Here is a 25,853-nt window from a genome sequence, read left to right on the forward strand (position 1 = left end):
AGGTGTTTCGAAGTCATGTTCGTCAAGGACCATATTAACTCAAAGGATCTGATGTAATTATTCTTTCATGTAAAGTCACTCTATATTAATTAAGTATTCAAATAACAAACATTATAGTTGAAAAATGTATCTGCACATATAATATATATATTATATATATAGTGATGTATCTTAATACGAGTTACTAGAGCTACAAGAAAGTTAACATATGAGATGTCTTTCGGGTAAAAAGTTTGCCCTACATACGAGATACAATCCAAGTGAGAGAGAGAAAGAGAATTTGAGCACACACTCGATCCGGAGATCGTTGGTCGGGGGGAGTAGGTTGCTCAGCCGCGGAAGTGGGACTTTTGTGGCCCGCGAAGGTGGGGTCAGGAACGGAAAAAGTCGAAACCAATCAGATCGTAGCGGTAGAAAAACAAGAGCAAAAACACAGAATAGGCAAAAAAAATGGCTTGCTGTGTAAAAACGGAAATTTGCAGACGGACCGACAAAAGGCGACTGTCAGGACAGCGGTTAAATACTGACAGGGAGCCAATCTGTCAACAAGCTTCAGCTGGCGCGCACGGGCGGTGCAAATTGGGCGCCATGGCAACCGTGACAGAAGCTGTCGCCACACAACAGAGGCCAATTGGGCGCCATGGCAACCGATACAATCTGAGGCAATGATCAGTTTATCTTGCATTTGCGCGTCAACGTCAGTCATCCTATACAAACTTTTTCGTTGAGGACAGCGATAGCCGACACAAGTCTCATCTGTACATGAGTTTGAGCCTAATCTTCATCTGTCGGCATCCCCTCGCTCCCTTTCATGGTTGCGGGAATCGGTCTGCAAGATAACATCAATTCTTGTGTTTAATCCCCCCCGTGAGCCTGTGATGATGGAAGCAATTCACTTTTCTAATCAATAGAAACTGATGTAGATGAGAACCAAATTCACCCTGAGAATATTCTTGAAATGTGTGATGTGATTTAATGATAGTATTGAAATCTGTTGAAGAAATCAGTTGTTTATGCATATGGATTTAACATATGGTTATTATCAGGAATGGGTAGGGTTACTTTAACTGGGTTACTTTCAATTACTTTTGGATTACTCCAATACCAAATATGCTAATAAAAGACAAAATAAACTAAATATGGATACAATTATGACTCAAAACACGTGGTAAGCTTTCTCTCCTGTCTTTGATCTCTTTGATCTCCGGCAAAACTAACATAAAATGCGACAGAAACAAAATGAAAATACATCCAAACAGCTTGCCAACATCATTTTTGCCATTCCATGTATTCCGTTACTCCCCAAGCCTGCACAAAATGTAGGACTTTTATTCATATTCAGTTTCTTTTGTCTTTTATTAGCATATTTGGTATTGGAGTAATCCAAAAGTAATTGAAAATAATCAAGTTAAACTAACCCTACCCAACCCTGCGTATGAGAAAATGTACGAGAAATCCGAGTCATAACCATGATCCTGAAACAAATCTCGTATCGAGAAACTCTTTGACGATTTTTAAATTGAGAGTGTTTTTATACATTAGAAAACCAGCTCTGTGGCCTTGGGGGTATGGCGCCCGCCCCGAGACCGGGAGGTTGTGGTTCAAGCCTCGGCCGAGTCATACCTAAGACTTAAGCATTGGTACCAGTTGCCTCCCTGCTTGGCGTTCAGCATTAGGGGTTGGAATTGGGGGGTTTGGTCACCTAATGACTGCCAACACCTCAGTTGGGTTGAGCGAGGGGGCTGGGAATCCCCTCCTCTGAATCAATCTCCCAAAAAGAGTCAGAAATGACTCCAGCCACTTCCCACTAGGGGGATATGGCTGTGGTATATACTGGTATATAGACTGAAAATATTTATTAAAGACAGTGGTATTTCATCCCATTCAGGTATTGCAGGAAACCCAGTGCTCTTCAACGAGAACGGCGACGCTCCCGGGCGTTACGAGATCTACCAGTATCAGATCCGGAACTTCACAGCAGAATACAAAATCATCGGCCACTGGACGGATCAACTTCATCTCAACGTGAGTGACATCAAATGGATTAAAAGTTTCCGTCCGCGCTTGTTGCCTAACTCCTCAAGAATTGCTTGACGGCTGCCATCGTACCGTGTGTAAATATCCTGAGGGTCTCCTTGAATGATTAACTGGACGGATTGTGATGAAAGTGGAGCCATGACAGACACATTTAATAGCATCTTTGCCTGACGGCGTCATTGACTTCCAAACCGTAACGCCGAGGGGGCTCGACGCACTCTGATGAAATGAGGGTTATGTAACAGTAAATGGCATAAAAGGAACAAAATAAATTATGTTTTGACAATATGAAGAAGAAGCCTTGGGCGGCCTAAAAGAGATTAAAGTTGAAACACACGAAGCAGTAAGAGAGGGAGCTTTTGTCTTTTGAGCGAGCTTTATTTGATTAGTGTGCTTTGCCTTTTAATTAAACAATCCTCCGCATGTGACTGTCAGCTTTTGAAAAAGTGGAAACGATTGGACAAAAGTGAAATCATTACATAAGTTTGGTTTCTTTCAGTTGCAGGCCTTGCATTCCACACCTATGCCTTAAGTCAGGGATGTCAAACTCAATTGCACAAGGGGCCAAAACTCAAAACACACTTAAGGTCGCGGGACAACCAGGATAAGCATTTATTGAACACACTTAAACTGAATGTTTTTGGAACATAAATATGAATAAAAACAGACAGGACTATTAAATTTAAACCTTAAATCACGTATACAGTACTTATTATTTTGCTGTAAATAAAAATATCTTGTTAAATGATACAACTTAGAGCTTAACTTAAACAACTTAGCATTAAAATAACATTTAAATTCCTTTGCTCCTACGTCAATGTACAGTATATATTAAAAAAAACTTAAATATCCCAAAAGATTTTGCTCTCCTTAATATATATCCTCTCAAAAGTAGAAATTTGAGAATGCTACACAAATTATTTTGTAAAAACGTCACAACATTCTGAGAACAGGGAGCCTGATGTGCTTACCTTTGGCGCAGACGAAGTAGGGCGAGAGATAGGAGGGAGTGCACGTTTTGCATAGCTCCACCCATCCCTCCCAGTCACCCAATTAAATAACTCTAAGTTCTCTTCCGGTGTTTTGGCGTATTTACAATTTGTTACTTGGATTCACACTGAACACTGAACACAGATTATATAGTGAGCTTTTATTTAAAGGATTCTTTAGCATTGTACAGCCAAAACGAGCTTTTTTTTGTGTAACACCTTGACTGTAAATTGTAGTGAAAACATGCCCTATATATTCTTAAAAGTACTACTTTAAAATCAGTTTCGGCTTGGCTTTGCGTGTATCTGAACAGGATCAATAGTTCAAGTTTTGAACGAGATGGAGAAAATTTGCATGGAATTCAATTTGTCTCTGAGCCACAGATACTCATAGAAAGAGCCATATCTGGCTCGCGAGCCATAGGTTCCCAACCCCTGGTATATAGTACAGTATACGTCATATATGAAGGAATAGGTACAGTGACTAAAACGTCAGAATATGATGTCCAGGGATGAGACGGCGTTGTTCATTTTGACGGGTCATTAATAACAATAATGGTCTTGCGGGCCGGATATGATTACACGGCGGGCCGGACGTGGCCCGCGGGCCGGGAGTTTGACACATATGCCTTAAGTAGAGGTACATCTGAATCAATCCAACCCTCACTAACTTTTTTATGGTCAGTAAATTTATTGCAGCTACAGCTGTAACACATAAAAACAATTGGCTCTTAAATTTAAAACATTATTTAGGAATATAGCTACATTTTACTTCCCAATATCTTTTTAATTCTTACATAATATCCATCCTCATGTCTTTCATATTTTAATTACTCTGCCATACAGATTATATGTGCATTTATGTTCCATCAAGAAGTTGTTTTTTATCGTCATTAAACCTAATGATGAAAGTCAAGCTTGTCCTGTCATATTCTGGCATGTGATTTGATTTGACTTTGGGCTGAAAATATCCGTTCGACATAAGGAGTTGACATAGGAATATGTTTGTTTTACCTTTTTGTTGTGTTACTCCCCCCTTGCCAATCCTAGTTTGTGATAACACTGATGTTTCCTTATGCCTGCTAGAAGGCCACAGTGTTGCCAACTCAAAATCTGATTGGTTAAAGCATCAGACTTATCAACACTTATTTTATGCTACTGGCAGAACTGATTGTGAGGGCCTAGAGGTAGATTTCTGACCCTGGCAACAATGTGATTCAAATTTCATGTAAATGCTTGAATATAGGAACACATCAGTGAAAGTAAGCTGACAGATAATTTGAAAGTATTTAATAGGTATTCATGGACAAAACATAGGATTGTTATAATTCAGAAACTTTTCAGGCCAGTAGAGAAGACGTTGCAGGCCCTTACGGCCTACCGTTGATTTATTTTTATTGTCAAACTGAAACATTTTTTATTTTGCGTACTTAGGTCACTTGCTGATAAGTGAAGAATTTTAGTCCAGCTAGACTAGGTATAAGAAATTACACGCAAAAAATGAGGTTGTTCAGTTCAAAAGAGTGACGTGTAGTGAGTTTAGTGTTTGGTGAGGCACAGACAATGAAATGAAATGAAATGATCTGCATTTATATAGCGCTTTTCAAGTCAAGACTTCCCAAAGCGCTTTACAGTGTGCTTTACATTTCCCAATAGCGGCCGTGCAGCCATGTAAGGCGCTAACCTGCTTATTGGGGGTATTAGGGGTTCAGTGTCTTACCCAAAGAGACTTCGACATGTAACGCGGAGGAGCCGGGATTCGAACTGCGATCTCTTGATCCCAAGACGAGCACTCTACCTCCCGAGCCACTGCCGCCCAAGACAGATTTACAAATGAATTAACACGCATTTTATTTATCATTTGATTGGGAGAGAAAGAAAGCAATATTAGAATTATTTAATTACTCACTAAATTGTCTTTCTTGTCATTCAATTAGTACAACAGAACTGTAAGGCTCCTTATAGTGCAAGTAGCGATTTAGAGAGTGGCTGTCTAGCTGCACGCTAGCAACAGAAATCCCCAAGTTGAGCCGGATTTCCATGATCAGAAAAATATAAACTGTAGCATAGGGAGTAAGTGATTTATTGCCTTACCTTAACTTATCAATAAAGTCTATTAGCTGTTTATTTTGAATGAAAACATTAAGAGATAGGAAACCTCCAATATAAAAAAAGTCCATGCAATAAGAAGTTAATTGCTAAAATATCACTAATTCCATTGTTTGGGGAGGAGATGTACGCAAAATCAGAAGCGTTGGTCTCATTTTTATCTGCGTTCCTCACTTTGCATCTACAGATGCTCAGCAATAGCAACTTATGTTATGAATTAATTAATTTAAAAATTAACTAATAAATTCCAATACATTGATAAGTTAGTGATTTTAGAAAAGAAAATCAAAAACCCTTTAACTTAAATGAAAAAAAAAATTATAACCATTTAATATGTTTTTAATGTTGTGTTTTCATGATGCCTCCCCTGATTGCACCGGTTTACTTTTTCTGATGATGTCGACCGAAAGGAAATGCTTAAAATTGTATTTTAATTTCCTGCAAAATCAAAATACAGGTTGCCTGACATTCTTGACTTCAAATAATATGACTTTTGAGATAAGAAAAAAAAAAAAACACCTGCTGAAATCAAAGTGTCTTCTCTTTTGACAAGGTTGTTGTTGCGAAAAAAACACCCACACACCCTGAAAATAGAATCAATTGGGAGTGGAACATCAAGGCAGCCATTTCTGCACAGCTTAAATCATCCATATAACAGTTAACCTCTCAAATTGCCTTCAAGCTCACATTGCCCTGTTCCAGATATCTGTATTATTGCTACATGCAGAACCTTTTTTACAGACTGTGTACCAAACCCACAGTACATTTTAAACTGCTTATTTTTTGACTACTGATTCACAGTACACGGATTCCTTAACCGCATGGGTCATTGGGGCACCAATTAGGACGCAACTCTGGACAGCGGATTACGGTTGCTGGTTTGTTTTTGTGGCAAAGTTGACACCAGTCCATTCCATAATGTTGTGGTCCCAGTTATTTTTCTGTCTTCCTCTGCTCCTGTCCCCTTGGACTGTGCCGCGGAGAAATATCTCGGCCAGTCCTGATGATCTTTCGACCTGACCATAGCACTGCTGTTACGTGGGGTCCAATATGCCCTCAGATGGTGTTGTGGACAGCTTCATTTGTAACATGGTCTACGTAGCTAATGTCTAGGAGTTTCCTGCAGCATCGCGTCTCCAAGACCTGGAATTCCATTTCCAGTTTTCCTTTGAGAGTCCATGTCTCCAAAGCGTAGAGAAAGATGAAAAGTAATCAGCGCTTGGGCTTGAAATGTCAATCAATAAGTCGGACTGGTCGGGCTTCTCTCTTTCTGTTTTTTTTTTCTCCCCTTTGTGGTGGATCTACACATCCAGACAATTCGCTCGCTCATTCACGCCTAGGGACAATTTGGACCGGCCAATTAACCTGACATGCATGTTTTTGGAATGTGGGATTAAACCGGAATGCCTGGAGGAAACCCACGCAAGCACGGGGAGAACATACAAACTCCGCACAGGAACGTTGGTAGCTGACCTCAGAACTGTGCCGCACACGCGCTAACCACCGCTCCACCGTGCTGCCCTACGGATCTACACAGCATGCACTTATTTTAATCAAGTATCTATTTAGATAAAGAAAATGCTCACTAATCTATCAGTTTAACACAAAATCACTAAACCAAAGACATTTTCCTCCTCGGTGATGGGATAAAAGACGCACGGATTCCTCCTCCTCACCTCAGACATAATTTCTGTTTCTTACCAGAAGCTGACAAGCTTTACATACTTTCTGCATTTTGGCAAATTCTTTCCCCATTTGCAGCATTTTCAATTTCGCTTTTGTTCGCTGCACATCACACTTAAGCGCCAAACCGTTAATTTAGGTGCTACACTTTCAGTTCATACTTGATTTTAGGGACTCAGTCCTAAATGAACCTCAAGCTGCGTAATACAGCCAAAACACCCAGTTTGGTTCTGAAGTACGCACGGCCTATATAAAGCTTCATGTTTACTTTGGCGGCAAATTAAAACTTCTGGTTTAATTCGGGTTATTTTATCAAATCAAGTTAATCCAGTGGGTTCGGGCAGATTTGGGTCATATACCTACGACTCGGGTCGGGTCGGGCTTAATTTTTTAGGCCTGGTCTTCCCTCTAACAAGGATGCAATGACGCGGAACTATATCTTGTTTCTACACTTTTGAAAAACAGCGTCACTAGGGGTGGTTTTACAGTGGGTTTTTTTTCAACTGTAACCAATGGGTCCACGTCCTGTTTATTGAAACCTTCACTCGCGTAATAATTTGGGATACTTGAAAAAATTAATTTCAAACTAAATTGGAGGTCGAACGTTGAATGACTGGTTATCGCGTCCTCATCACAGTTTAGAGGTACTGGGTTCAATTCCAGCTATCGGACCCCATTTGTGGAATTAGCGATTTCACCCTGTGACTGAGTGTTTTTTAAAGGCACTCTGGTTTCCTTCCGTGTCTGCATGATAGGCTGATTAGCAGGTCCAAATTCTCCAAAGTTATTGATAAGCGTGTGAGTAATTATTTGTCTCTGTTATTGCCTGGCCAGAGTTTCAGTGTCCCTCTTCCACTACAAGAAAACAGCTGCGGTGGGCTCAAGAATTCCTTAAGCCCTAGAGGAGACATGCGGCTCAAAACTGAATGAATGGTTAACTTGGGATAAAAAATCTAACATTTTGGGGAAATAAAAAGTAACAATTCTTGGCTTGGATCAATATAAAGACCCATTTTGTTGAGTTATGTGAAATTTACAAAATAATTTAGGTTGTTTTAAACAAAACACCCTGCTCTTTGGGGTTACAAGAAATTGACCCGATGTATGGTATTGTTACATCAAAGGACACAATATTTTGGGTTTAAACTCTACTCTTGACCCCATATTTATGCTGTAGCCTCTTGAAGATACTTTTTCTTGAATACAGTAAGACCTCGGTTATCGCGGTTAATGGGGACGATAAGTGAAAATCCACGAAGTAGCGGCGCACCTTCAAAAAAAAAGGTTGTGGAATTTTTCTTTTTTTTTTTTCTTTTTTTAATTATTATTTTTTTAGACCCAGTTAATGGGGAACAAAACCACCCGAAAAAGTAAAAATCTGCGAAGTAGCGACGACCCTTCAAAAAGAAAAAAAAAAAAAATATATATATATTAATCTCTTTTTTTTTTTAAATGATAATTTTTTGGACCCGGTTAATGGAGACCAAAACCACCCGCTAAAAGTGAAAATCTGCGAAATAGCGACGACCCTTCAAAAAAAAAAAAAAAAAAAAAAAATCTCATCTCATCTCATTATCTGCACCACTTATCCTTATTAGGGTGACGCCGCGTCCGCCGAACTCGCTCCATCGCGCCGCCCGGGAGTGAGCCCCGCCGACTCACCCCCGCACTCGCCCGCCCCATTCAGCCGGCTGCCTTATCCCGCGTCCGCTGACGTTCCGCCGAAAAAAAAACGCAAAAAGTGAAAATCTGCCAAGCAGAGACGCCCCTTCAAAAAAAAAAAGACCGCGAAGCTCTGAAGCCGCGAACGTCGAACCGCGAAGTAGCGAGGTCCCACTGTACTTAATGTCCCTAAAAATAAATTGATAATTACTTTCACATCATCTTTTTAATGTATTTTAAAAATCTCACCTAACCCTTGGAGTGCATCCCTATGGGTTCACTTGTGCATTAGAATCAGAATCACCTTTATTATCATTGTGTTGCTACAACAAAATTAGGTTTGCACTCCATTATGCAAAGTATACAGTAAAAATAATGAATAGAACAACATAACATTTTCACCTCCAATATAAAGTATTCACATTTAAAATAAAAACAATACACAACCGGGAGATTGCACTTTAAACTGGGATATTGCACTTAGAAACGGGAAATCGCAACTAAAACTGGGATAATGCACTTAAAACTGTGTTCCAAAACTGTGATTTAGTGTGTTGATAGATTTGGGGAAGAGGCTATCCCTCAGTCTGCTTGTCCAGGACTTGTTTGGATCTGGACTGTCTGCCTTATAGTAACATTTCGAAAAGGCAGTTGCTGCGGTGTAATGAGTCTTTCAGAATGTGTTTGGCTCTCGTCAGGCAGCCAGAGCTGGCAATTTCTTCAAGGCTGGGCATGGGGCAGCCGGTGATCTTTTAGGCCATGTTTATAATCCTCTGGAGGGCTTCCCTGATTGCTGTAGGGCATCCTGCACACCATGTCGTCATGCAGTACATATTTGAAAATCATTCATTTCGAAGATATGTGACATGATGTTTTAGATTTGCATGGCCCTTGATCACAACACATTTATAAGGGCTGTTCAGACAGCCATAACAACATCCCCTGATCTGAAACCTACATGAGGGAAAGGAAAAACTCAAATAACCTGAATTTGAACCTTGAAAAGTGGTTGCACATGACGACTAGGCTGCAATGGATTTTTCAAGGGCATCAATGGACAAAACGCAGTCAACATCAATACTAAACATTAGTAGTACTGAAATTGGGGGGTAAAAGTCCAATTGACAGCAATGACAAGATCTCTGTCTGAAAATCCTGGTTAATCCAGCAGTTTATAGATGATTTCATGCATATATTTGTGTCTTATCTTTTGTACTCGTAATGTGGTTAAAGTTGAAAATATCTAAAATTCCTTTCTATATCCGGCACCTTCCTCCTAGGTCCGGTCCATGCAGTGGCCTGGTGCCGTTCGTCAGATACCGTCATCGATCTGCAGCCAGGCCTGTCGTGCTGGCGAACGCAAAAAGATCGTGAAGGGCATCCAGTGTTGCTGGCACTGCGAGCGCTGCGACGGGTATCAGTACCAGGCAGACACTTTTACTTGCAAGATGTGCCGATTCGACATGCGACCCAACGAGAACCACACAGGCTGCGTTTCCATCCCCATTGTTAAACTAGAGTGGAGCTCTCCGTGGGCGGTGATCCCTGTCCTCATCGCCGTTGTAGGCATTATGGCCACCATCTTCGTTGTGGTCACCTTTGTGCGCTACAACGATACGCCCATCGTGAAGGCGTCAGGCAGAGAACTCAGCTACGTGCTACTTACCGGGATCTTCCTGTGTTATGCCACCACCTTCCTAATGATATCCACCCCTGACGTGGGGATCTGCTCCCTGCGGAGGATATTTTTGGGCCTTGGCATGAGCATCAGCTACGCCGCTCTGCTCACTAAAACCAACCGTATCTACCGCATCTTCGACCAGGGCACCATGACATTGAGTGCCCCCCGGTTCATCTCGCCAGCTTCACAGCTCATCATCACTTTCACGCTGGCGTCTGTGCAGTTGCTGGGCGTGTGCATCTGGTTTGGTGTGGATCCCTCAAAGGCCATTATTGATTATGAAGATCAGAGGACATCAAACCCAGCGATGGCCCGCGGCGTGCTCAAGTGCGACATCTCCGACCTGTCCCTTATCTGCTTGCTGGGTTACAGCATGCTGCTCATGGTTACCTGTACCGTTTACGCTATCAAGACCAGGGGCGTGCCAGAGACCTTCAACGAGGCAAAGCCCATTGGTTTCACCATGTACACAACTTGCATTATCTGGCTGGCGTTCATCCCCATCTTCTTTGGCACCTCGCAGTCAACAGACAAGGTAAGATCTCAGTTCTTGAAATTGATTTGGATATGCCGAGGGGTTCTCGTTTTACAGCACATGTCTGTCTTTACAATGGCAGCCCAATACCAATCTGATGGAAATCTTACATTTTGGAAATGGCTTCCAAACAAAGGTATTGATCTGAAATGTGGTTTTCAAGTTTAATTCTCCTAATAATCTTGTGTGTGCTTGAAGGACCCTCACGAGCAGGGGTCTCAACATGGTTGTCATATTGTCACTGCAATCATTTACAAATTCATGCCTGTTTCATATTTAGCAGTTGAACGCCAGATTGAATTAGATAAAAATGCATCAAATAAGCTAAGGGACTACACTGAAGATCAAAATTAAAGAACAATTTACAATAGAATGCCATCTTCTATACTCAACAGTTTGACGACATTTTGTTGTGTCTATACCATGCTACTACAACATTTTTCAACAAAATGGATAAGGCATGGGGCAGTACGGCGGCGCAGTGGTTAGCGCGTGTGCGGCACAGTTCTGAGGTCATGAGATCGAACCTCCTGTGTGGAGTTTGCATGTTCTCCCCGTGCTTGCGTGGGTTTCCTCCAGGCACTCTGGTTTCCTCCCACATTCCAAAAACATGCATATCAGGTTAATTCGCCGGTCCAAATTGTCCCTAGGTGCAAATGAGCGAGCAAATTGTCTGTCCCTGTGTGCCCTGCGGTTGGCTGGCAACCAGTTCAGGGTGTTCCCTGCCCACTGCCCGAAGATAGCTGGGATGGGCTCCAGCACCCCCGCAACCCTACTGAGGATAAGCGGTGCAGATAATGGATGGATGGATGGATAAGGCATTTTACAAGAATCCTGTATTTTGCCCAAAATGCACTGATCAAAATTAGAGAACTCTTTATAGTGCTTCCCACTTATTGCTGCTAATATAGCACATTTTGCTAATTTCCGTGATTATCTGTCAACCCCGATATAACTGGAATTCTTCACTGACTTAGCAAGATGTTGGGCCATTCTAAATTTGCAAAACGCCTCCAGCAGCAGGTTTTCCAGATAAAAAGAACGAATGACCCTATCAGCCATTACGATACAAGTTGATCTTTCCAAATCTATGATTTCAAAACTATTGAATCTTTAGACAAACTCTTTGAGGTTGCCAAACAGGGCTGGTGGACAAATAATTGCAAGAGAGGACAGATCCCTCAGAGGTTGTTAATGTTAATGGGTAATCGTTTCCACACTGGACCTGAAATCGCTCCCCAGTCCAGTGCTGAACATAGTAAGGATGCCATACAGTGTTTCGCCGTTTAAGAGCATTTGGACTGAAAGCCCACACTGTAGTGACCAAACTTTCCATTAGCAAAACTAAAAAAAAATGTTTTAAAAAAGCTAGACTTAGCTTTGCTGAGGAGCATGTTCTTTGGACAGGGGGGTTTGGTCCAGAGTTCAGGTTAGTGATGAAAGCAAATACAATTTATCTGAGACTGATATTTATGTTCAGTGACACGTTGGAGAAAGACTAAACCCAAAGTTTGTGAAAAAGTCAGTAAAAGGTGGAGGAGTAAGTGTCATGGTTTGGGACATATTTTCTGCAGCTGGAGAGGGGCCTTTTGTACAGCTACATGGCCGAGTTAATGCAAATGTACATCAGAACCTTCTTCAACAGCACATGGTTTGTTACTTGCATCCATCACCAAATCAGCCTGCAGTCTTCATACAAGACAATGCTCTATGTCACACAGCAAAACCGCTAAAGAATTTTCTTAGAAGGAGAAAACATTGAATTAATGGCATGGCCTGTTCACAGTCCTGATCTAATCAAATAGAAAACCTCTGGAAAGTCCTTGGTGATAAAGCCAAGGTCAAGAAACCCACTATAATCACCAAACTATGAAGGAAGCTGGGAGAAAAATGACCAAAATCACACCAGAGGGGAGTGAGAGACTAGTGCTATGCTTTGGTCGCAGATGTGCTTGAGTCATTCACAGCAGAGGCCTTTACACTTCTCACTAATTGCTGACTCTTGTAACCTTCACAACGTTTTACTCATTCCAAAGCCCTTGTGGTTTTCTAATTTTTTATCAGTGATTTCTCTTATTTTGATCCATATTTTTTCAGTTTTTTTATTTTTGTGTGAGAAATGCCGTTAGTCATTTGGTGAAAAAAACATTGTTTTACCATGAAATAGACACAATCAAATGTAATTTAACTGTGGTATACGAAATATTGTATTATTTTAAAAGTAGGCATTTTTTTTATAAGTCGTTCTCAAATTTTAATCTCATGTGTGCAAACATTAACTTTAACAGCTCTTTGAAATTCAAACCAAACTATACCATCCATTATATCCTCAACTATCTAAATTTAAGGAACAAGGCTGTAATAATAGTTTATTCTCCTATTCGTAACCAGGGTTAGGTAGGGTTACTTTAACTTGATTACTTTCAATTACTTTTGGATTGCTCCAATACCAAATATTCTAATAAAAGACAAAATAAACTAAATATGGATAAAATTATGACTCACAACACGTGGTAAGCTTTCTTTCCTGGCTTTGATCTCTTTGATCTCCGGCAAACTAACATAAAATGTGACAGGAACAAAATGAAAATAAATCCAAACAGCTTGCCAACATCATTCTTGCCGTTCCATGTATTCCGTTACTCCCCAAGCCTGCACACAATTTAGTAATTTTATTCATATTTAGTTTATTGTGTCTTTTATTAGCATATTTGGCATTGGAGTAATCCAAAAGCAATTGAAAGTAATCAAGTTAAAGTAACCCTACCTAACCCTGTACGTAACACAAACAGGTTATATCAGTGAAAGTGAACTGGAAGAAAGAAAACCGATGCAAATGAGACATTTCTTAAGTGGAAATAAGATTTGTCCTGAATGATTCAGCACTGGTACCTTGGAAGAATGCTAATAAACGTTAGCCTAAGGCTGTGCAGCTTTTCTGCTCCGCGTTTTAGTTCCGCTGTTTACTTCGTCCCCACTCTTTTGTTTAAATAAGGCGGTTAAATGTTTAATTAAGAAAAGGTTTGGGAATAAAGCTTTCTTAGTCTCCATCCCTAACTCCACCAGCTACGGTCATTACAGTGGATTTAAACTCCATGGTTGAAATGACAGAATCCAGACACGTATTGGAAAACTGCCAATGTGAGTGTGGGTTAAGCAAGCAGATTGGTGGACGTCAGCAATCCAAGTTTGATTGCATTGAAATTTGCTTTCCAAACACACGCGATTGGAAGGACAAGATGGAAACATGTGTGTACATCAATACTTAAGCTAAATATGGTAACTGCATAAGTCTGCATGCCGTTGCTGTCACTGAAATAAGCGTATCTCCAAAATGTGTATATAGTTTTCTGAAATATCTTTCAGTCCTATGTGAAGCAGTTATTTAATAAAGATTAACAGTTTTCTCAAGCTGTCAATATTAAATTAATATTTGCTCTTGTGTAGAAAACGAAGAGATCCAAGTTTACTTTTTCGGGGAATAATATAGTGTATTTTCATCCTCCTGCCAGTGATGATTAACAATGATTGTGGTACAGTAATCCCTCGGTTATCGCGGTTAATGGGGACCGAGACTACCCGCGAAAACTGACTGGTTGGGGTGAGTGAAGCCGTAACTCACCATGATTAAGCATTGTGTCAGGGCCTCCCCCTCCCCTTCACAACAAGAGTGTCCACACCGTGTTCTCAGTTGACATAAGCTCGCGCTCAATGGCGTCAAGTCAATACATGCTTTTATTGAGAAGGTAAGGTATATTTTTTAGACCCGCGAAAGTGGAACCGCAAACTAGCGAGGTTCCACTGTACATCAAAGTAAACTCAAAGGACTAAAGCAGTAGCTGACCAGTTCCAAAAGTAGCTTTTGGGGATTTCCTTTGATTTTTAGAAAATGATTTGCATATTGGTAAGGGTATTCATTTGTTTCTTTGTTGTCAAATATCATTATCATTAGCAGTGTCTTTACACAAGTGATTCAATTTTTAATCATAGCCAAGCCATCATACTACGCACATTTTGTGTTTAACTATGTGTGTGGTTTTCCTAATCAAGTTAGCTACCCCCTGCTTATAATAATAACATAATAGAACTATACTACTAACTTAAGAGTAACAACTTTTCTAGGTTCTTTCAATGCATACCAATTTTGAGTATTTTCGATCTTTCAAGTCCCACATAAAATTGTGTTTCGTCTGTGTTAAGACAAAGATTACCAAACAGACAAGTAAACCCCAATCCATTACTTGTCACCTCTGGCGCGGTTGCCATGGTGCCCAGTTAGTTCCAGCCGGGTGGCGCCGGATTCTGGCGCGGTTGCCTCGGCAACCAGCTGGGCCCGCCCATGAACACCGGCTGAGACATATCTGACTGATTGCTTGTTAGAGTACTTAAATACGTTCTTTTGAACTTTGATTTGCTGGAACGTTTGTTAAACCTGGTTAAACTCTGTGAGACTTATGTGAGACTTCTGTTAAATCCTGTTAAATGCTTAGTTCTGTGAATCTGCCCGTAGTTTGTTTTTGGGCATTCTTTTCTTTTGAGTGGATTTCTAATCCACTCCTTGACCATCGACTCTCGGATCGATTGTGCACCCTCCTCCCCTTCCCCCCAATAAATTGTGAGTACGTCTACGCGAATGGGTCCTTACTTCCTGTTTCCCGCTCCGCTACGTGACATTACTAGAAGGTTGGTTCCAACCTTAGTTTTTATAGTAACCCACTGTAGAAAATAGGTTCGTTTCAGCAAAATCACTTGTTTAGAAGCAAACTTTAGGGATGACAGGCTTTGTTGTGAAAATGTTTATTTCTTGCGAGTCAGCACATAGCTTTGGGGTTTCTAAGAGGCATCATGATGTCAAAATGTTGTCCAGATCCCAGCATTTGTTTTGGGGCTACGCAAATTTTCTGTTACACACCAAATGAAAGGGTTGTAATAAAGAGTGCTATGGCTACAGTATGTAAGCCATGTATCATTTAATGTGTAAGTACAGCTGTACTTGCCCAAGATAAACTACAGTAAGTGGGTGCCCCTACAACCCATGAGATTATGGGATCCGTGACCCGTGTACCCACAATTTTAAATATCAGATCATTTATGTCTGGTACTTATACATAAAAAATGTATCCCCAAAAAGACTTTCCATCTTTTATTTTTTCTTACAAACCAAATCCAGTAGAGTTCGTTTTAAATCACGTACTACTCATACATGAACTCACACAGGAGAGTCTTTTCGTCTTACTCATATCCTTAAGTCAAATCGGTGGTTCTGACCCCATGAACCATTAAACACGAATCTTATTCGGCGAGGGGTCATGTCAAGTGGTATGGGACCAGGGTTGGGTAGGGTTACTTTAACTTCATTACTTTCAATTACTTTTGGATTACTCCAATACCAAATATACTAATTAAAGACAAAAAAAAAATTAATATGAATAAAATTATGACTCACAACATGTGGTAAGCTTTCTCTCCTAGCTTTAATCTCTTTGTTCTCCGGCAAAACTACCATAAAATGCGACAGAAACAAAATGAAAAATAATGAATAATATTGTAATAATAAATCCAAACAGCTTGCCAACATCATTTTTGCCGTTCCATGTGTTCCGTTACTCCCCAAGCCTGCACAAAATGTAGTCATTTTATTCATATTTAGTAATCAAGTTAAAGTAACCCTACCCAACCCTGTATGGGACCAATGGGAATGGGGCCAATGGACCTTCAACAATAGTGTCCATCCAATTGAAAAGGGGCTTATTTAAAAAACATTTCGGGAATACGCTACAAAAGTGGCTTTTGTGCGCTAACAGTAGAGGACAGCCGGGGACGTGCAAAAGCCTTACACTGGCACAAACGCTATCAGGAAAGCCAGCATAGCGTCAGACAGATGTAGTTAAATGAATCCCCACCTTCTCCTTGGGAGATTAAACAAACCAATGCATCATAAAACTACTCAAAAGCATAAAGCCTTCGGCAGTGGTGTCTTTTCACTTCCCAATCCCAACCCAAAAATTATTTCAATAGTATAGCTGTGCAAAATATCTGCATACACCTGCAGCCGACTAAATGCCATCAATATGCAGTGTTTGACTGACAGCAAAAGTCTTGTTTTCATATGCTTGCTCCGGATTGTTCGTACACTTACCTGTGGTTAGTGTGCCAAAAGTAAAGGCTCTTACACAATCAGTGTTCTCGTTTGCCCGCGTCCCTGCGTCCTAGACGCATCATTTTTGCTGGGGACGCATTGGGTCAAATCAACGTGCGTCCCCGGGGCGCAACGTTTTTGACACCAAATTGTCATTATTACCCGATTACTTTTTTTTTTTTTTTTTTTAACAAAGATTTACTGCACTCCAAACTTTTCGTCAGGTAGATCCGCCATTGTTGTTTTTGTCTCGCGACGATCTCGGCAAACAAGATCTCGTTGCTTCGAGATGACGTCATTTTTGTGGTGGTTGTCGAGTGAAAGAGAAGTATGCCTACGAAATAACAATTAGTATTAGGTGCAAATCAACAAAAAAATGGTAATTTCTTCAGTGTCGGTAATAAGTCGAAACATAACACAGAAAGTGGTAACAACGGCAATAATTCCGGCACGAAAAAACGGAGAAATTCTTCAGAAGACCGCGAAGGCAAGGAAAACACGTGTTTTGAAGCGAACGATTCGACGAAAGAAAATAAACAAAAGAAAATCAGCAAGAAAATGACTTTTCTGCCCAAATGGACTCAATTATATTCCTGGTGACGCTATGAGGAGGACGATAATGGATTGGACCTTAAGAAGGCATTACAACTGTGGCGGGACCGCAAACCACAAAGAATATATGAACTGAAAAATTTGAAGTGATAACTGCTTTGTATTACCAATTAACTGTGATGATTAAAACTCAATCAATATATAGATTTATATTAAATATTTGGCGCCGATTTACAATTTCAACCGCGATTACACTAAATTTTGGGGACCCATAGATCTCTGTTGGGACCCATAGATTTTTGAGCATGCGAGTCCCCGGGACCCATCACTTTTCACAGGTAAAATGAACACTGCACAATCACTTTGTTGTGTAAACGCGCATCAAACATAGGCCAATGTCTAAAGCAAACTAAAACAGGGGTCTGAGGGCGCATCTGTTCCCCTCAGTGATTATAGCAACAGTTGATTGAATTCATTCCATCCGTTTCCTTGCTTCTGAAGATTTATCACAGCTGGATTAAGCTTCCATTAGGTAGTTTTTAGTTGTTTAAAAACGCCTCATTGGTCTTCCATAACTCAAAGGAATTAAGTTTACTCTGATGTCTGCAGACATGAAAAAAGGTAGGAAAGTCTTACTTTGCCTAACAAATAAACAAAAGTGACACTCAATCTGTTTAATGCTTTTTAGAAAACACTGAAACTCATTTTTCACTTTATTTGCCCTTTAAAACTTTTTTTTAAAGGGTGACAAATGTATATTTCCTCTTTACTGGCGATATAAATGTTAATGTCTAACTTTTGATAGGGGGAAAGGAGCGGGGAGCTGAGAATGGTGTTCTTTCAGGCTTTAGCTAGAAACGTCCTGCCGTTGTTTATTAGAAATGCAAATATGTTATCATTACTCTATATAGGGGATCATTCTAGTCCCTTGACCAAAGGTCAAAAGGCTACAGCCAAAGTACAGATGTATTTCTTCCAGCTTCCAACTCATCTAAATAAGATTTGACAAAAGACTTACCCAAGCATAGACCATTACTTGCTTACCGTTGTCATTGTAAATAACATAAAAAAAAAAACATAGAATAAAATTTAAAAAAAAACAATATAATTCAGATGAACCAGAACTTCCAATATAACAAACATGACTCATATACAACTTGTTTGTCTGCTTATAATGTCTAAGTATAAAGTTTTAGGATCTACAGAGCAGAAGTAAATGGAAGGAGACCAAGAGGAAGGCCGCGATTGACGTGGATGGATGGTGTTATGAGTGCACTGCAGGAAAGAGGTGGAAATATAATGGAAGCTAGAGCTCTTGTTGGTGATAGGAAGGAGTGGAGAGGTGTTGTGAAAGGATAGTGGGATTGTGGATCATACCACGCGGCTGGGAACCCGTATGATGCGGCAGGGGTAAACCAGTGAAAGCTGTCGGGCCCTGCTGTTGAACAGAAGAATTGTGTCACCCTGACCCGAGTGACATGGCCGCTTTCTCGTGTCTCGTTTCATCTGGAGGGACGAAAGCATGACTAGCTTGGGTGCCGAGGTGCCTAACTTGTTTGGGTGTTTGGGCATTTGGGTTGGCCATGGTCCAAAAATGTTTGTATGTGTTTTTTGGCTTTTTCTTTTCCCTTTTATTTTCTTTGTTATTGTATGTGTTTGTCTTGCTGTCGGTAACCCCTCTTGAGGGATATGACCAAGGTAGATAGATAGATAGAATACAGTTTTAACAGACACACCCAGTGAGGTTAAATCGTCAACTATTGAAGCAAAAACACTTCATTTTTTTCTCAAAAAAACAAATTACTGAAACTCGAGTATATAGTAGTTACTTTTCAGAGGAAGTCCCACTGAAGAAGTTTGCTCGTACTAGACAGGCCAAGCGATTTTTATGGTAAACACGAAGCTTCATGAAATACTTCATGAAGAAGTTGCAATTTTATTTGACTTTTTAAGCAGAACAATGTCTCTCAAACCATGTACCAAAAGGACTTTAAGTACTTCATGAAGCTGTATACGTCCATCAGATCAAAACTGGTTAATGTATTTCTCATTCATAGGTATTTATGGACATATTTAGAACTTCCATCCCAAACCGTGCCTGTGAAGGGTAGCAAAACGCTACCAACAAGACGCTCGCAATACGGTTAATGTGCCTGTTAAAATAAATATACCGTTCATATAGAAATCACGATAAAACATTCTCATCTTCTTCACTCTAACTGTCGTCATCAAAGCTGTCCTCCTTTAGTACGGGAGAGAGAGTTTGTCATACAAACGTCGTCCCACGCTCCCTTATTAAAAAGTAAAGTTTGCATGCAGTAGCTCTTTTTCCTTCTTTCGGACTGTTCGATAGCGTTTAGCTTGTAAGCTGCGTCACGTGCCTTGAACTCGAGCGCCGCTGGCCGCTGTTAGAAAAATTACATAAATTGGCCGCATCACTGAATAAGCCGCAGGGTTGAACGTTTGGGTAAAAAGTAGCGGCTTATAGTCCGGAATTTACGGTAATCAATTTACCCTCTCCCCCCCAAAAATGTATCTTATTTAACAGGCCTATACAACTTTAAAAGCATAGCTTTTGATTTGTGTAGTACTACAGTGTTTCAGGTGTTTGACGCTACTTTTTTCCTAGTCCCGAGCTGTCTCCCCAAACAGTTACTTAATGGCTATGTAGTTCGAAGAGTGTGAGACAGTTTTTGGTAGTGAATGAGCCTGGTTATTTAAAATACGTCTTAAGTGTTTTCTCGTGACATAAACAGGATGGTATTTCTCTACCTGGAATAACTTAATGTCACAGCAAAAAACATTCTTAACATTGAAGCATGACAGGTCGCTTAAAGAAGCAGCACTCTTGCTTTGACACAATCTTACAGAGCAATTAAACGCTCCATTTCCTCGAAAGTACGTCCACCCAGACGCCATGGAGACAGGTTGTCCATTATTCAAGGTGGGACATCTGCTCCTGGTTGTAAGTGTTTTTGTTTTTTTTGTTTTTTTACAGCAGCAAGCTACACATTCTTACCTAGAGAGTAATGGTTGACGCACAAGGGCATCCTCTCAACAAAAGGTGGCGACAGAAGCGCCCCGAGTCACAAATGCATGTTATCAGGCTTTGCAATCATGGGACTGACATATTGAGCCAATGTTTTGTGTTTTCTTGAGGAAGTTCATAAACACAAAGTTTTGGACAGGGGTTGGGTAGGTAGGGTTACTTTAACTTGATTACTTTCAATTACTTTTGGATGACTCCAATACCAAATATGCTAATAAAAGACAAAATAAACTAAATATGAATAAAATGACTAAATTTTGTGCAGGCTTGGGGAGTAACGGAATACATGGAACGGCAAAAATGATGTCGGCAAGCTGTTTGGATTTATTTTCATTTTGTTTCTGTCGCATTTTATGTTAGGTTTGCGTTCAGCGAGATCAAAGCCAGGAGAGAAAGCTTACCACGTGTTGTGAGTCATCATTTCATTCATATTTAGTTTATTTTGTTTTATTATTAGCATATTTAACACATGCTTAGTAGAATATGAATTGCCTTTATTGTCACTGATAACTAGCATTTTGTGCATTGCTGCTTATAAGCAGCAATTTCGAGTTTTATTCAAAACGTAATTCAGTTACGGCCCCAAAATTACTGACACAAAAGTAGCGTGCTACATTAGATAATAACCATCTATTTGCAAATTACTGTGAATCTCATTTCATCTCATCTCATTAGCTGCACCGCTTATCCTCAGTAGGGTCGCAGGGGTGCTGGAGCCCATCCCAGCAATCATCGGGCAGTGGGCAGGGGACACCCTGAACCGGTTGCCAGCCAATCGCAGGGCACACAGGGACAGACAACTTGCTCGCTCATTCACACCTAAGGACAATTTGAACCGGCCAATCCACCTGAAATGCATGTCTTTGGAATGTGGGAGAAAACCGGAGTGCCCGGAGGAAACCCACGCAAGCACAGGGAGAAGATACAAACTCCGTACAGGAAGTCCGGTAGCTGGATTTGAACCCACACAGGAGGTTCCCAAGACCTTCGAACTCTGCCGCACACGCGCTAACCGCTGCGCCGCCGTGCTGCCCATTACTGTGAATATTCACATTTAAATTGCTTTAAAATAGTTTGTCTCTGGGCTTCAAACTACCGAAATATCTCCTCCATATATAGGTACTGTCCAGGCATGGCATATTGCATAAATATTTTTACAAATAAATAGATAACAATTTAGCACACTTTTAGTGTAAATTATGTACTCATGTTTGCCACATTGATGTTGTTGTTCTTTTATAAGCCATGCCCCCTCCGTACATGCTGCCTACCGTTCGCTACTGGTGACACAAAATCAAATATGCACATATAAACAAACCCCCTGATTTCAGAGTTTTATTTTGTAGTATTACATGTGGCTAAGATGTAACTATATGCTGCAGGGAGAATATCTCCATGAGGAGAAATGCAGTGTTCTTTGAGATTGAGATGGCGCCACGGTACCTGCATTCAGTCGTTTTTGAAGGTACACACAGCCTTTTTAACATTTGCTGACAGATCGAGTGTTGTATGTTACATCATTACCTAGGAAAAACAGTTAGCATTAACATATGTTCATTTTAATAGGTAGCGCAGTAAAGCACCATGTTGCAACAACAGTTGAGCTTAATAATTTTATTAATAACATGTTACAGTACTTGTTACCAGGAAAAGCAATTGCATTCCATTCAACGTCTTTCTTTTTGGTGTGTTAGTCCCAGGGTTGGGTAGGGTTACTTTAACTTGATTACTTTTAACTACTTTTGGATTACTCCAATACCAAATATGCTAATAAAAGACAAAAGAAACTAAATATGAATACAATTACTAAATTTTGTGCAGTCTTGGGGAGTAACGGAATACATGGAATGGCAAAAATGATGTTGGCAAGCTGTTTGGATTTATTTTCATTTTGTTTCTGTCGCATTTTATGTTAGTTTTGCCGGTGATCAAAGAGATCTAAGCCAGGAGAGAAAGCTTACCACGTGTTGTGAGTCATAATTGTATTCATATTTAGTTTCTTTTGTCTTTTATTAGCATATTTGGTATTGGAGTAATCCAAAAGTAATTGAAAGTAATCCAGTTAAAGTAACCCTACCCAACCCTGGTTAGTCCCTACACTGTGATAACGCACCAAACATATTTACAACAAGATTAGACATAGCACTTCAGTATAAGCTTGAATTAAGACTTAACAGAGAAAAATAAGAGCAAATATTTGTTGAATAAAAAAGGCACAGATATTTCCAAGGTCGTGTTTGGAGAATGCACGTATAGGAACAGAGAAAAGGTTGCCCACACAGTCAGCATCATTTTGTAGATACTTTTTTGTAAGACACCTTTACAAGAGTAATCGGTTACTCTCTATGAGGCAATTACAAAAAATATGTCAGCAAAAATTGTCGTGTCCTGCACGGTTGTCATGGCGCCCAGCTGGCCCCGTCCCTTGACACCGGCTGACCTGCATTTTCCTGATTACTCCTATGAGTACTTAAACGCACCTTTTGAAACTGCCCTTGGCCAGATCATTGTTTACCCTTGTTGAAAACCTGTTCATGCCTGTTTGATACCTGTTTATTCTTGTTGTGCTTTTTGGACTTTGTTGCACTTCGCTGTAACATTCTGAGAGATTCCTGCAAGTTCTGTTTAATCTCGTTAAATGCCTAGTCTGTAGTTTTGCCAGCATTTGAGCCTGCTTTGTTTTGTTTTTGGTCCGTTTGTGTGTTGGACAACTTTTCTTTCTCAATTAAAGTGACAGATCGTCTACGCAAATGAGTTCCAACTTCCTGCTTCCCGACCCGTTTCGTGACAAAAATAACTAGCAGCAATATATTTTAGTTTATTTTTATGAATGCTGTAACAGAGTTTAGTTGCAACTCTGTAGATACATTATAAGCAGATATATTCCTGATCAAATAGGCAGAATATTTTTGGACATCGCTAACATAGTTTGATATCAGTTAATGATGGGAATTCCGGCTCCTTTTCGAGCACCACCTATTTCGCCTATGTTTTTGGCTCACTAAAACACCAACTCTTTCGGCTTCCAAACAAGTCTCCAAATGTGTTTATGTTACTTTAAGATAGATAGATAGATACTTTATTCATCCCCGCAGGGAAATTCACATTTCCAGCAGCATCCCTGTGCTGAGAACAAAACAATAATAAAGCAAAAATAATACAAATACCCAATGTGACATGCTAATACCCACTGTAGCGTGTTATATACGGTATCTAGATAGTGCTACACAGAATACACATTGCAATAAAATACAGTGCAATGCAATGAAGAGGGTGTGGTTTAATGTGGGCCTTTACTCTGCCGGGTGGAGTTAAAGAGCCTCATGGCATGAGGAAGAAAAGATCTCTTCTGTCTGTCCGTGATACAAGACTGTGACAGCAGTCTGTCACTGAAGCTGCTCTTCTGTCTGGATATAGTGCTAATGATTATATTACCAATTGTTATGCAACAGTATGCGTGAAATGATTTCATAATTAATTACAAAATCTATTATACTGCTGAACACAGTTCAGGGTGTCCCTTGCACACTTCCTGAAGCTAGCTGGGATGGGCTCAGCACCTCCGCAACCATAGTGAGGAGAGGCGATGCAGATGATGGATGGATGGATTATACTACTCAGTAAGGATAGAATTTATTTATCCTCTCTCAATTAAACTTGTAACTTTTATACGAAGCAATCTTAAAGTCAAACAACACGGAAACTCTTAAAAAACACAGCAACGTACAGTGCATCTGGAAAGTATTCACAGCGCTTCACTTTTTCCACATTTTGTTATGTTACAGCCTCATTCAAAATTGTATTAATTTAATCTCTTATCTCAAAATTCTACACAAAATACTCCATTATGACAATTTGAAAAAGTTTTTTTTTACTTTTTTGGAATTTATTAAAAATAGAAAAATAAGAAATCACATTTACATAAGTATTCACAGCCTTTGCCACAAAGCTCAAAATTGAGCTTAGGTGCATCTTTTTTCCACTTCGACCTTGACTTCCAAATACCGCATTTAGAACACAGCGTCAGGAGAACCCGTGTATTTTTACCTTCATCCACTGTAACTTTGACTTAATTCGCTTCTTAATTAGCAATTTTGAGCCCAAATGTGTATGCGTTGGATATATTTTCCTGTGCGCGATGACTGGGCAGTGCGCGATTGCGCACGCTCTCAGCTTAGAGGGAATTGCATCTGTGGGTTGGATAGCCCAAGTTCCCCAATACAAGGTATATAGACTGATAAACTTATCAAGGCCATAGGAGTGTGATCTCGATAAAAGGCGCCATGTTTGTTCTATTATGACGTCTCTCGAGGCTTCTAGCGAAACGAAAGTGCCGGGTTTGAAAATCATCTGTCGGTTCTGATTTACTCCCTTGGGTCTTTGCTTGAAATAGAATTTGTTTACAATTCTCGATTCTCAAATTAAGCTCACATTAGCGGGTTGTGGTTTTGTTTGCTCTGTGTTACTGAATCGTGATGATGCCGATGAGGCAATTTTGCATAAGCCGAGGATTGACCTTCTGTCTTTCGGCTTTCTAATTGTTTTAATTATGATGCGATTATTCCGTTTCTTATCATCTGAAAACAAATATGCAATTGCTCTTCAATGCACCCTCATTAATTACAAGAAAACCATTCCATTTAGGGAAATGATAAAATACTGCAAATTCCAGACTACAAAGAGAACCTGATTAAAGGCTGCATGTAAAAATTTAAGTAAGGAACTCAACTTAGTTTGTGTAAAAGCCGCACCGGATTTTAAGCCGCAGGGTTAAACAGCTGTAGAAATGGATGTATTCTTGTCCATTTATTTTACAAAAATCAGCGGGGTAATGCCTAGTACAGAAAAGTAACAAATTGTGTCACTTGTTTGCGTACTGTGACCACTGCTGTTAATCTTAATCAAGTAGCGCAGCAGTCAATATTGATACGATTGGAATTAACATATACAGACGCTGCCCGACTTAAGAACGACGATCAGGACGATCGTTCGTAAATTGAATTTGTTCGTAAGTTGCTTCAGTGCATTATTTTGTATGTCTAAGGTTTCTATAAGTATGTTTAAGGCTTGTATAAGTAAACTGTATTGTTTTGTACTAAAAAAATAAACATTTCATAAAGTAATATGCTATATAAAGATAAATGAACTTAAGTATGACTTACTTTTGGAAGGTAAGCTTCAAGAGGTCCGTCTCCGTGTTAAAAAAAAGCTTTCTTATTCCACTTTCATTTTAAAAGAAACAGGTCGCCTGTTCTTTACACTTGGCACCAACCATATTGAATGTCAAGATTACTGATGCGGGGCACCTTAGTCTGCTTCAGGGCTGTGGACGCTGATTGGCTGCTTCCTCTTTTTTAAACCCCCGCCTTCCTGACAACACTCGTCAGATCGTTCTGCGAACCTATGCTTTCAGCTAG

The 25,853-nt window shown here is 40.0% G+C and overlaps 1 protein-coding gene across 1 annotated transcript in view; it reads left to right on the forward strand.

The window, feature by feature from the left end:
- LOC148364764 (metabotropic glutamate receptor 4-like) overlaps positions 1–25,853 on the forward strand; it is a 445,635-nt gene that overhangs the window by 399,919 nt on the left and 19,863 nt on the right. Inside the window, exons 8-9 of the mRNA XM_088338975.1 lie at positions 1,889–2,025; positions 9,761–10,696. Coding sequence (XP_088195101.1) covers positions 1,889–2,025; positions 9,761–10,696 — 1,073 coding nt within the window. The remainder of the gene's footprint in view (positions 1–1,888; positions 2,026–9,760; positions 10,697–25,853) is intronic.

Source organism: Urocampus carinirostris, chromosome 6, assembly GCF_059441175.1.
Source record: "Urocampus carinirostris isolate Australia breed hairy pipefish chromosome 6, RoL_Ucar_1.0, whole genome shotgun sequence".
Lineage (NCBI taxonomy): Eukaryota > Metazoa > Chordata > Actinopteri > Syngnathiformes > Syngnathidae > Urocampus > Urocampus carinirostris.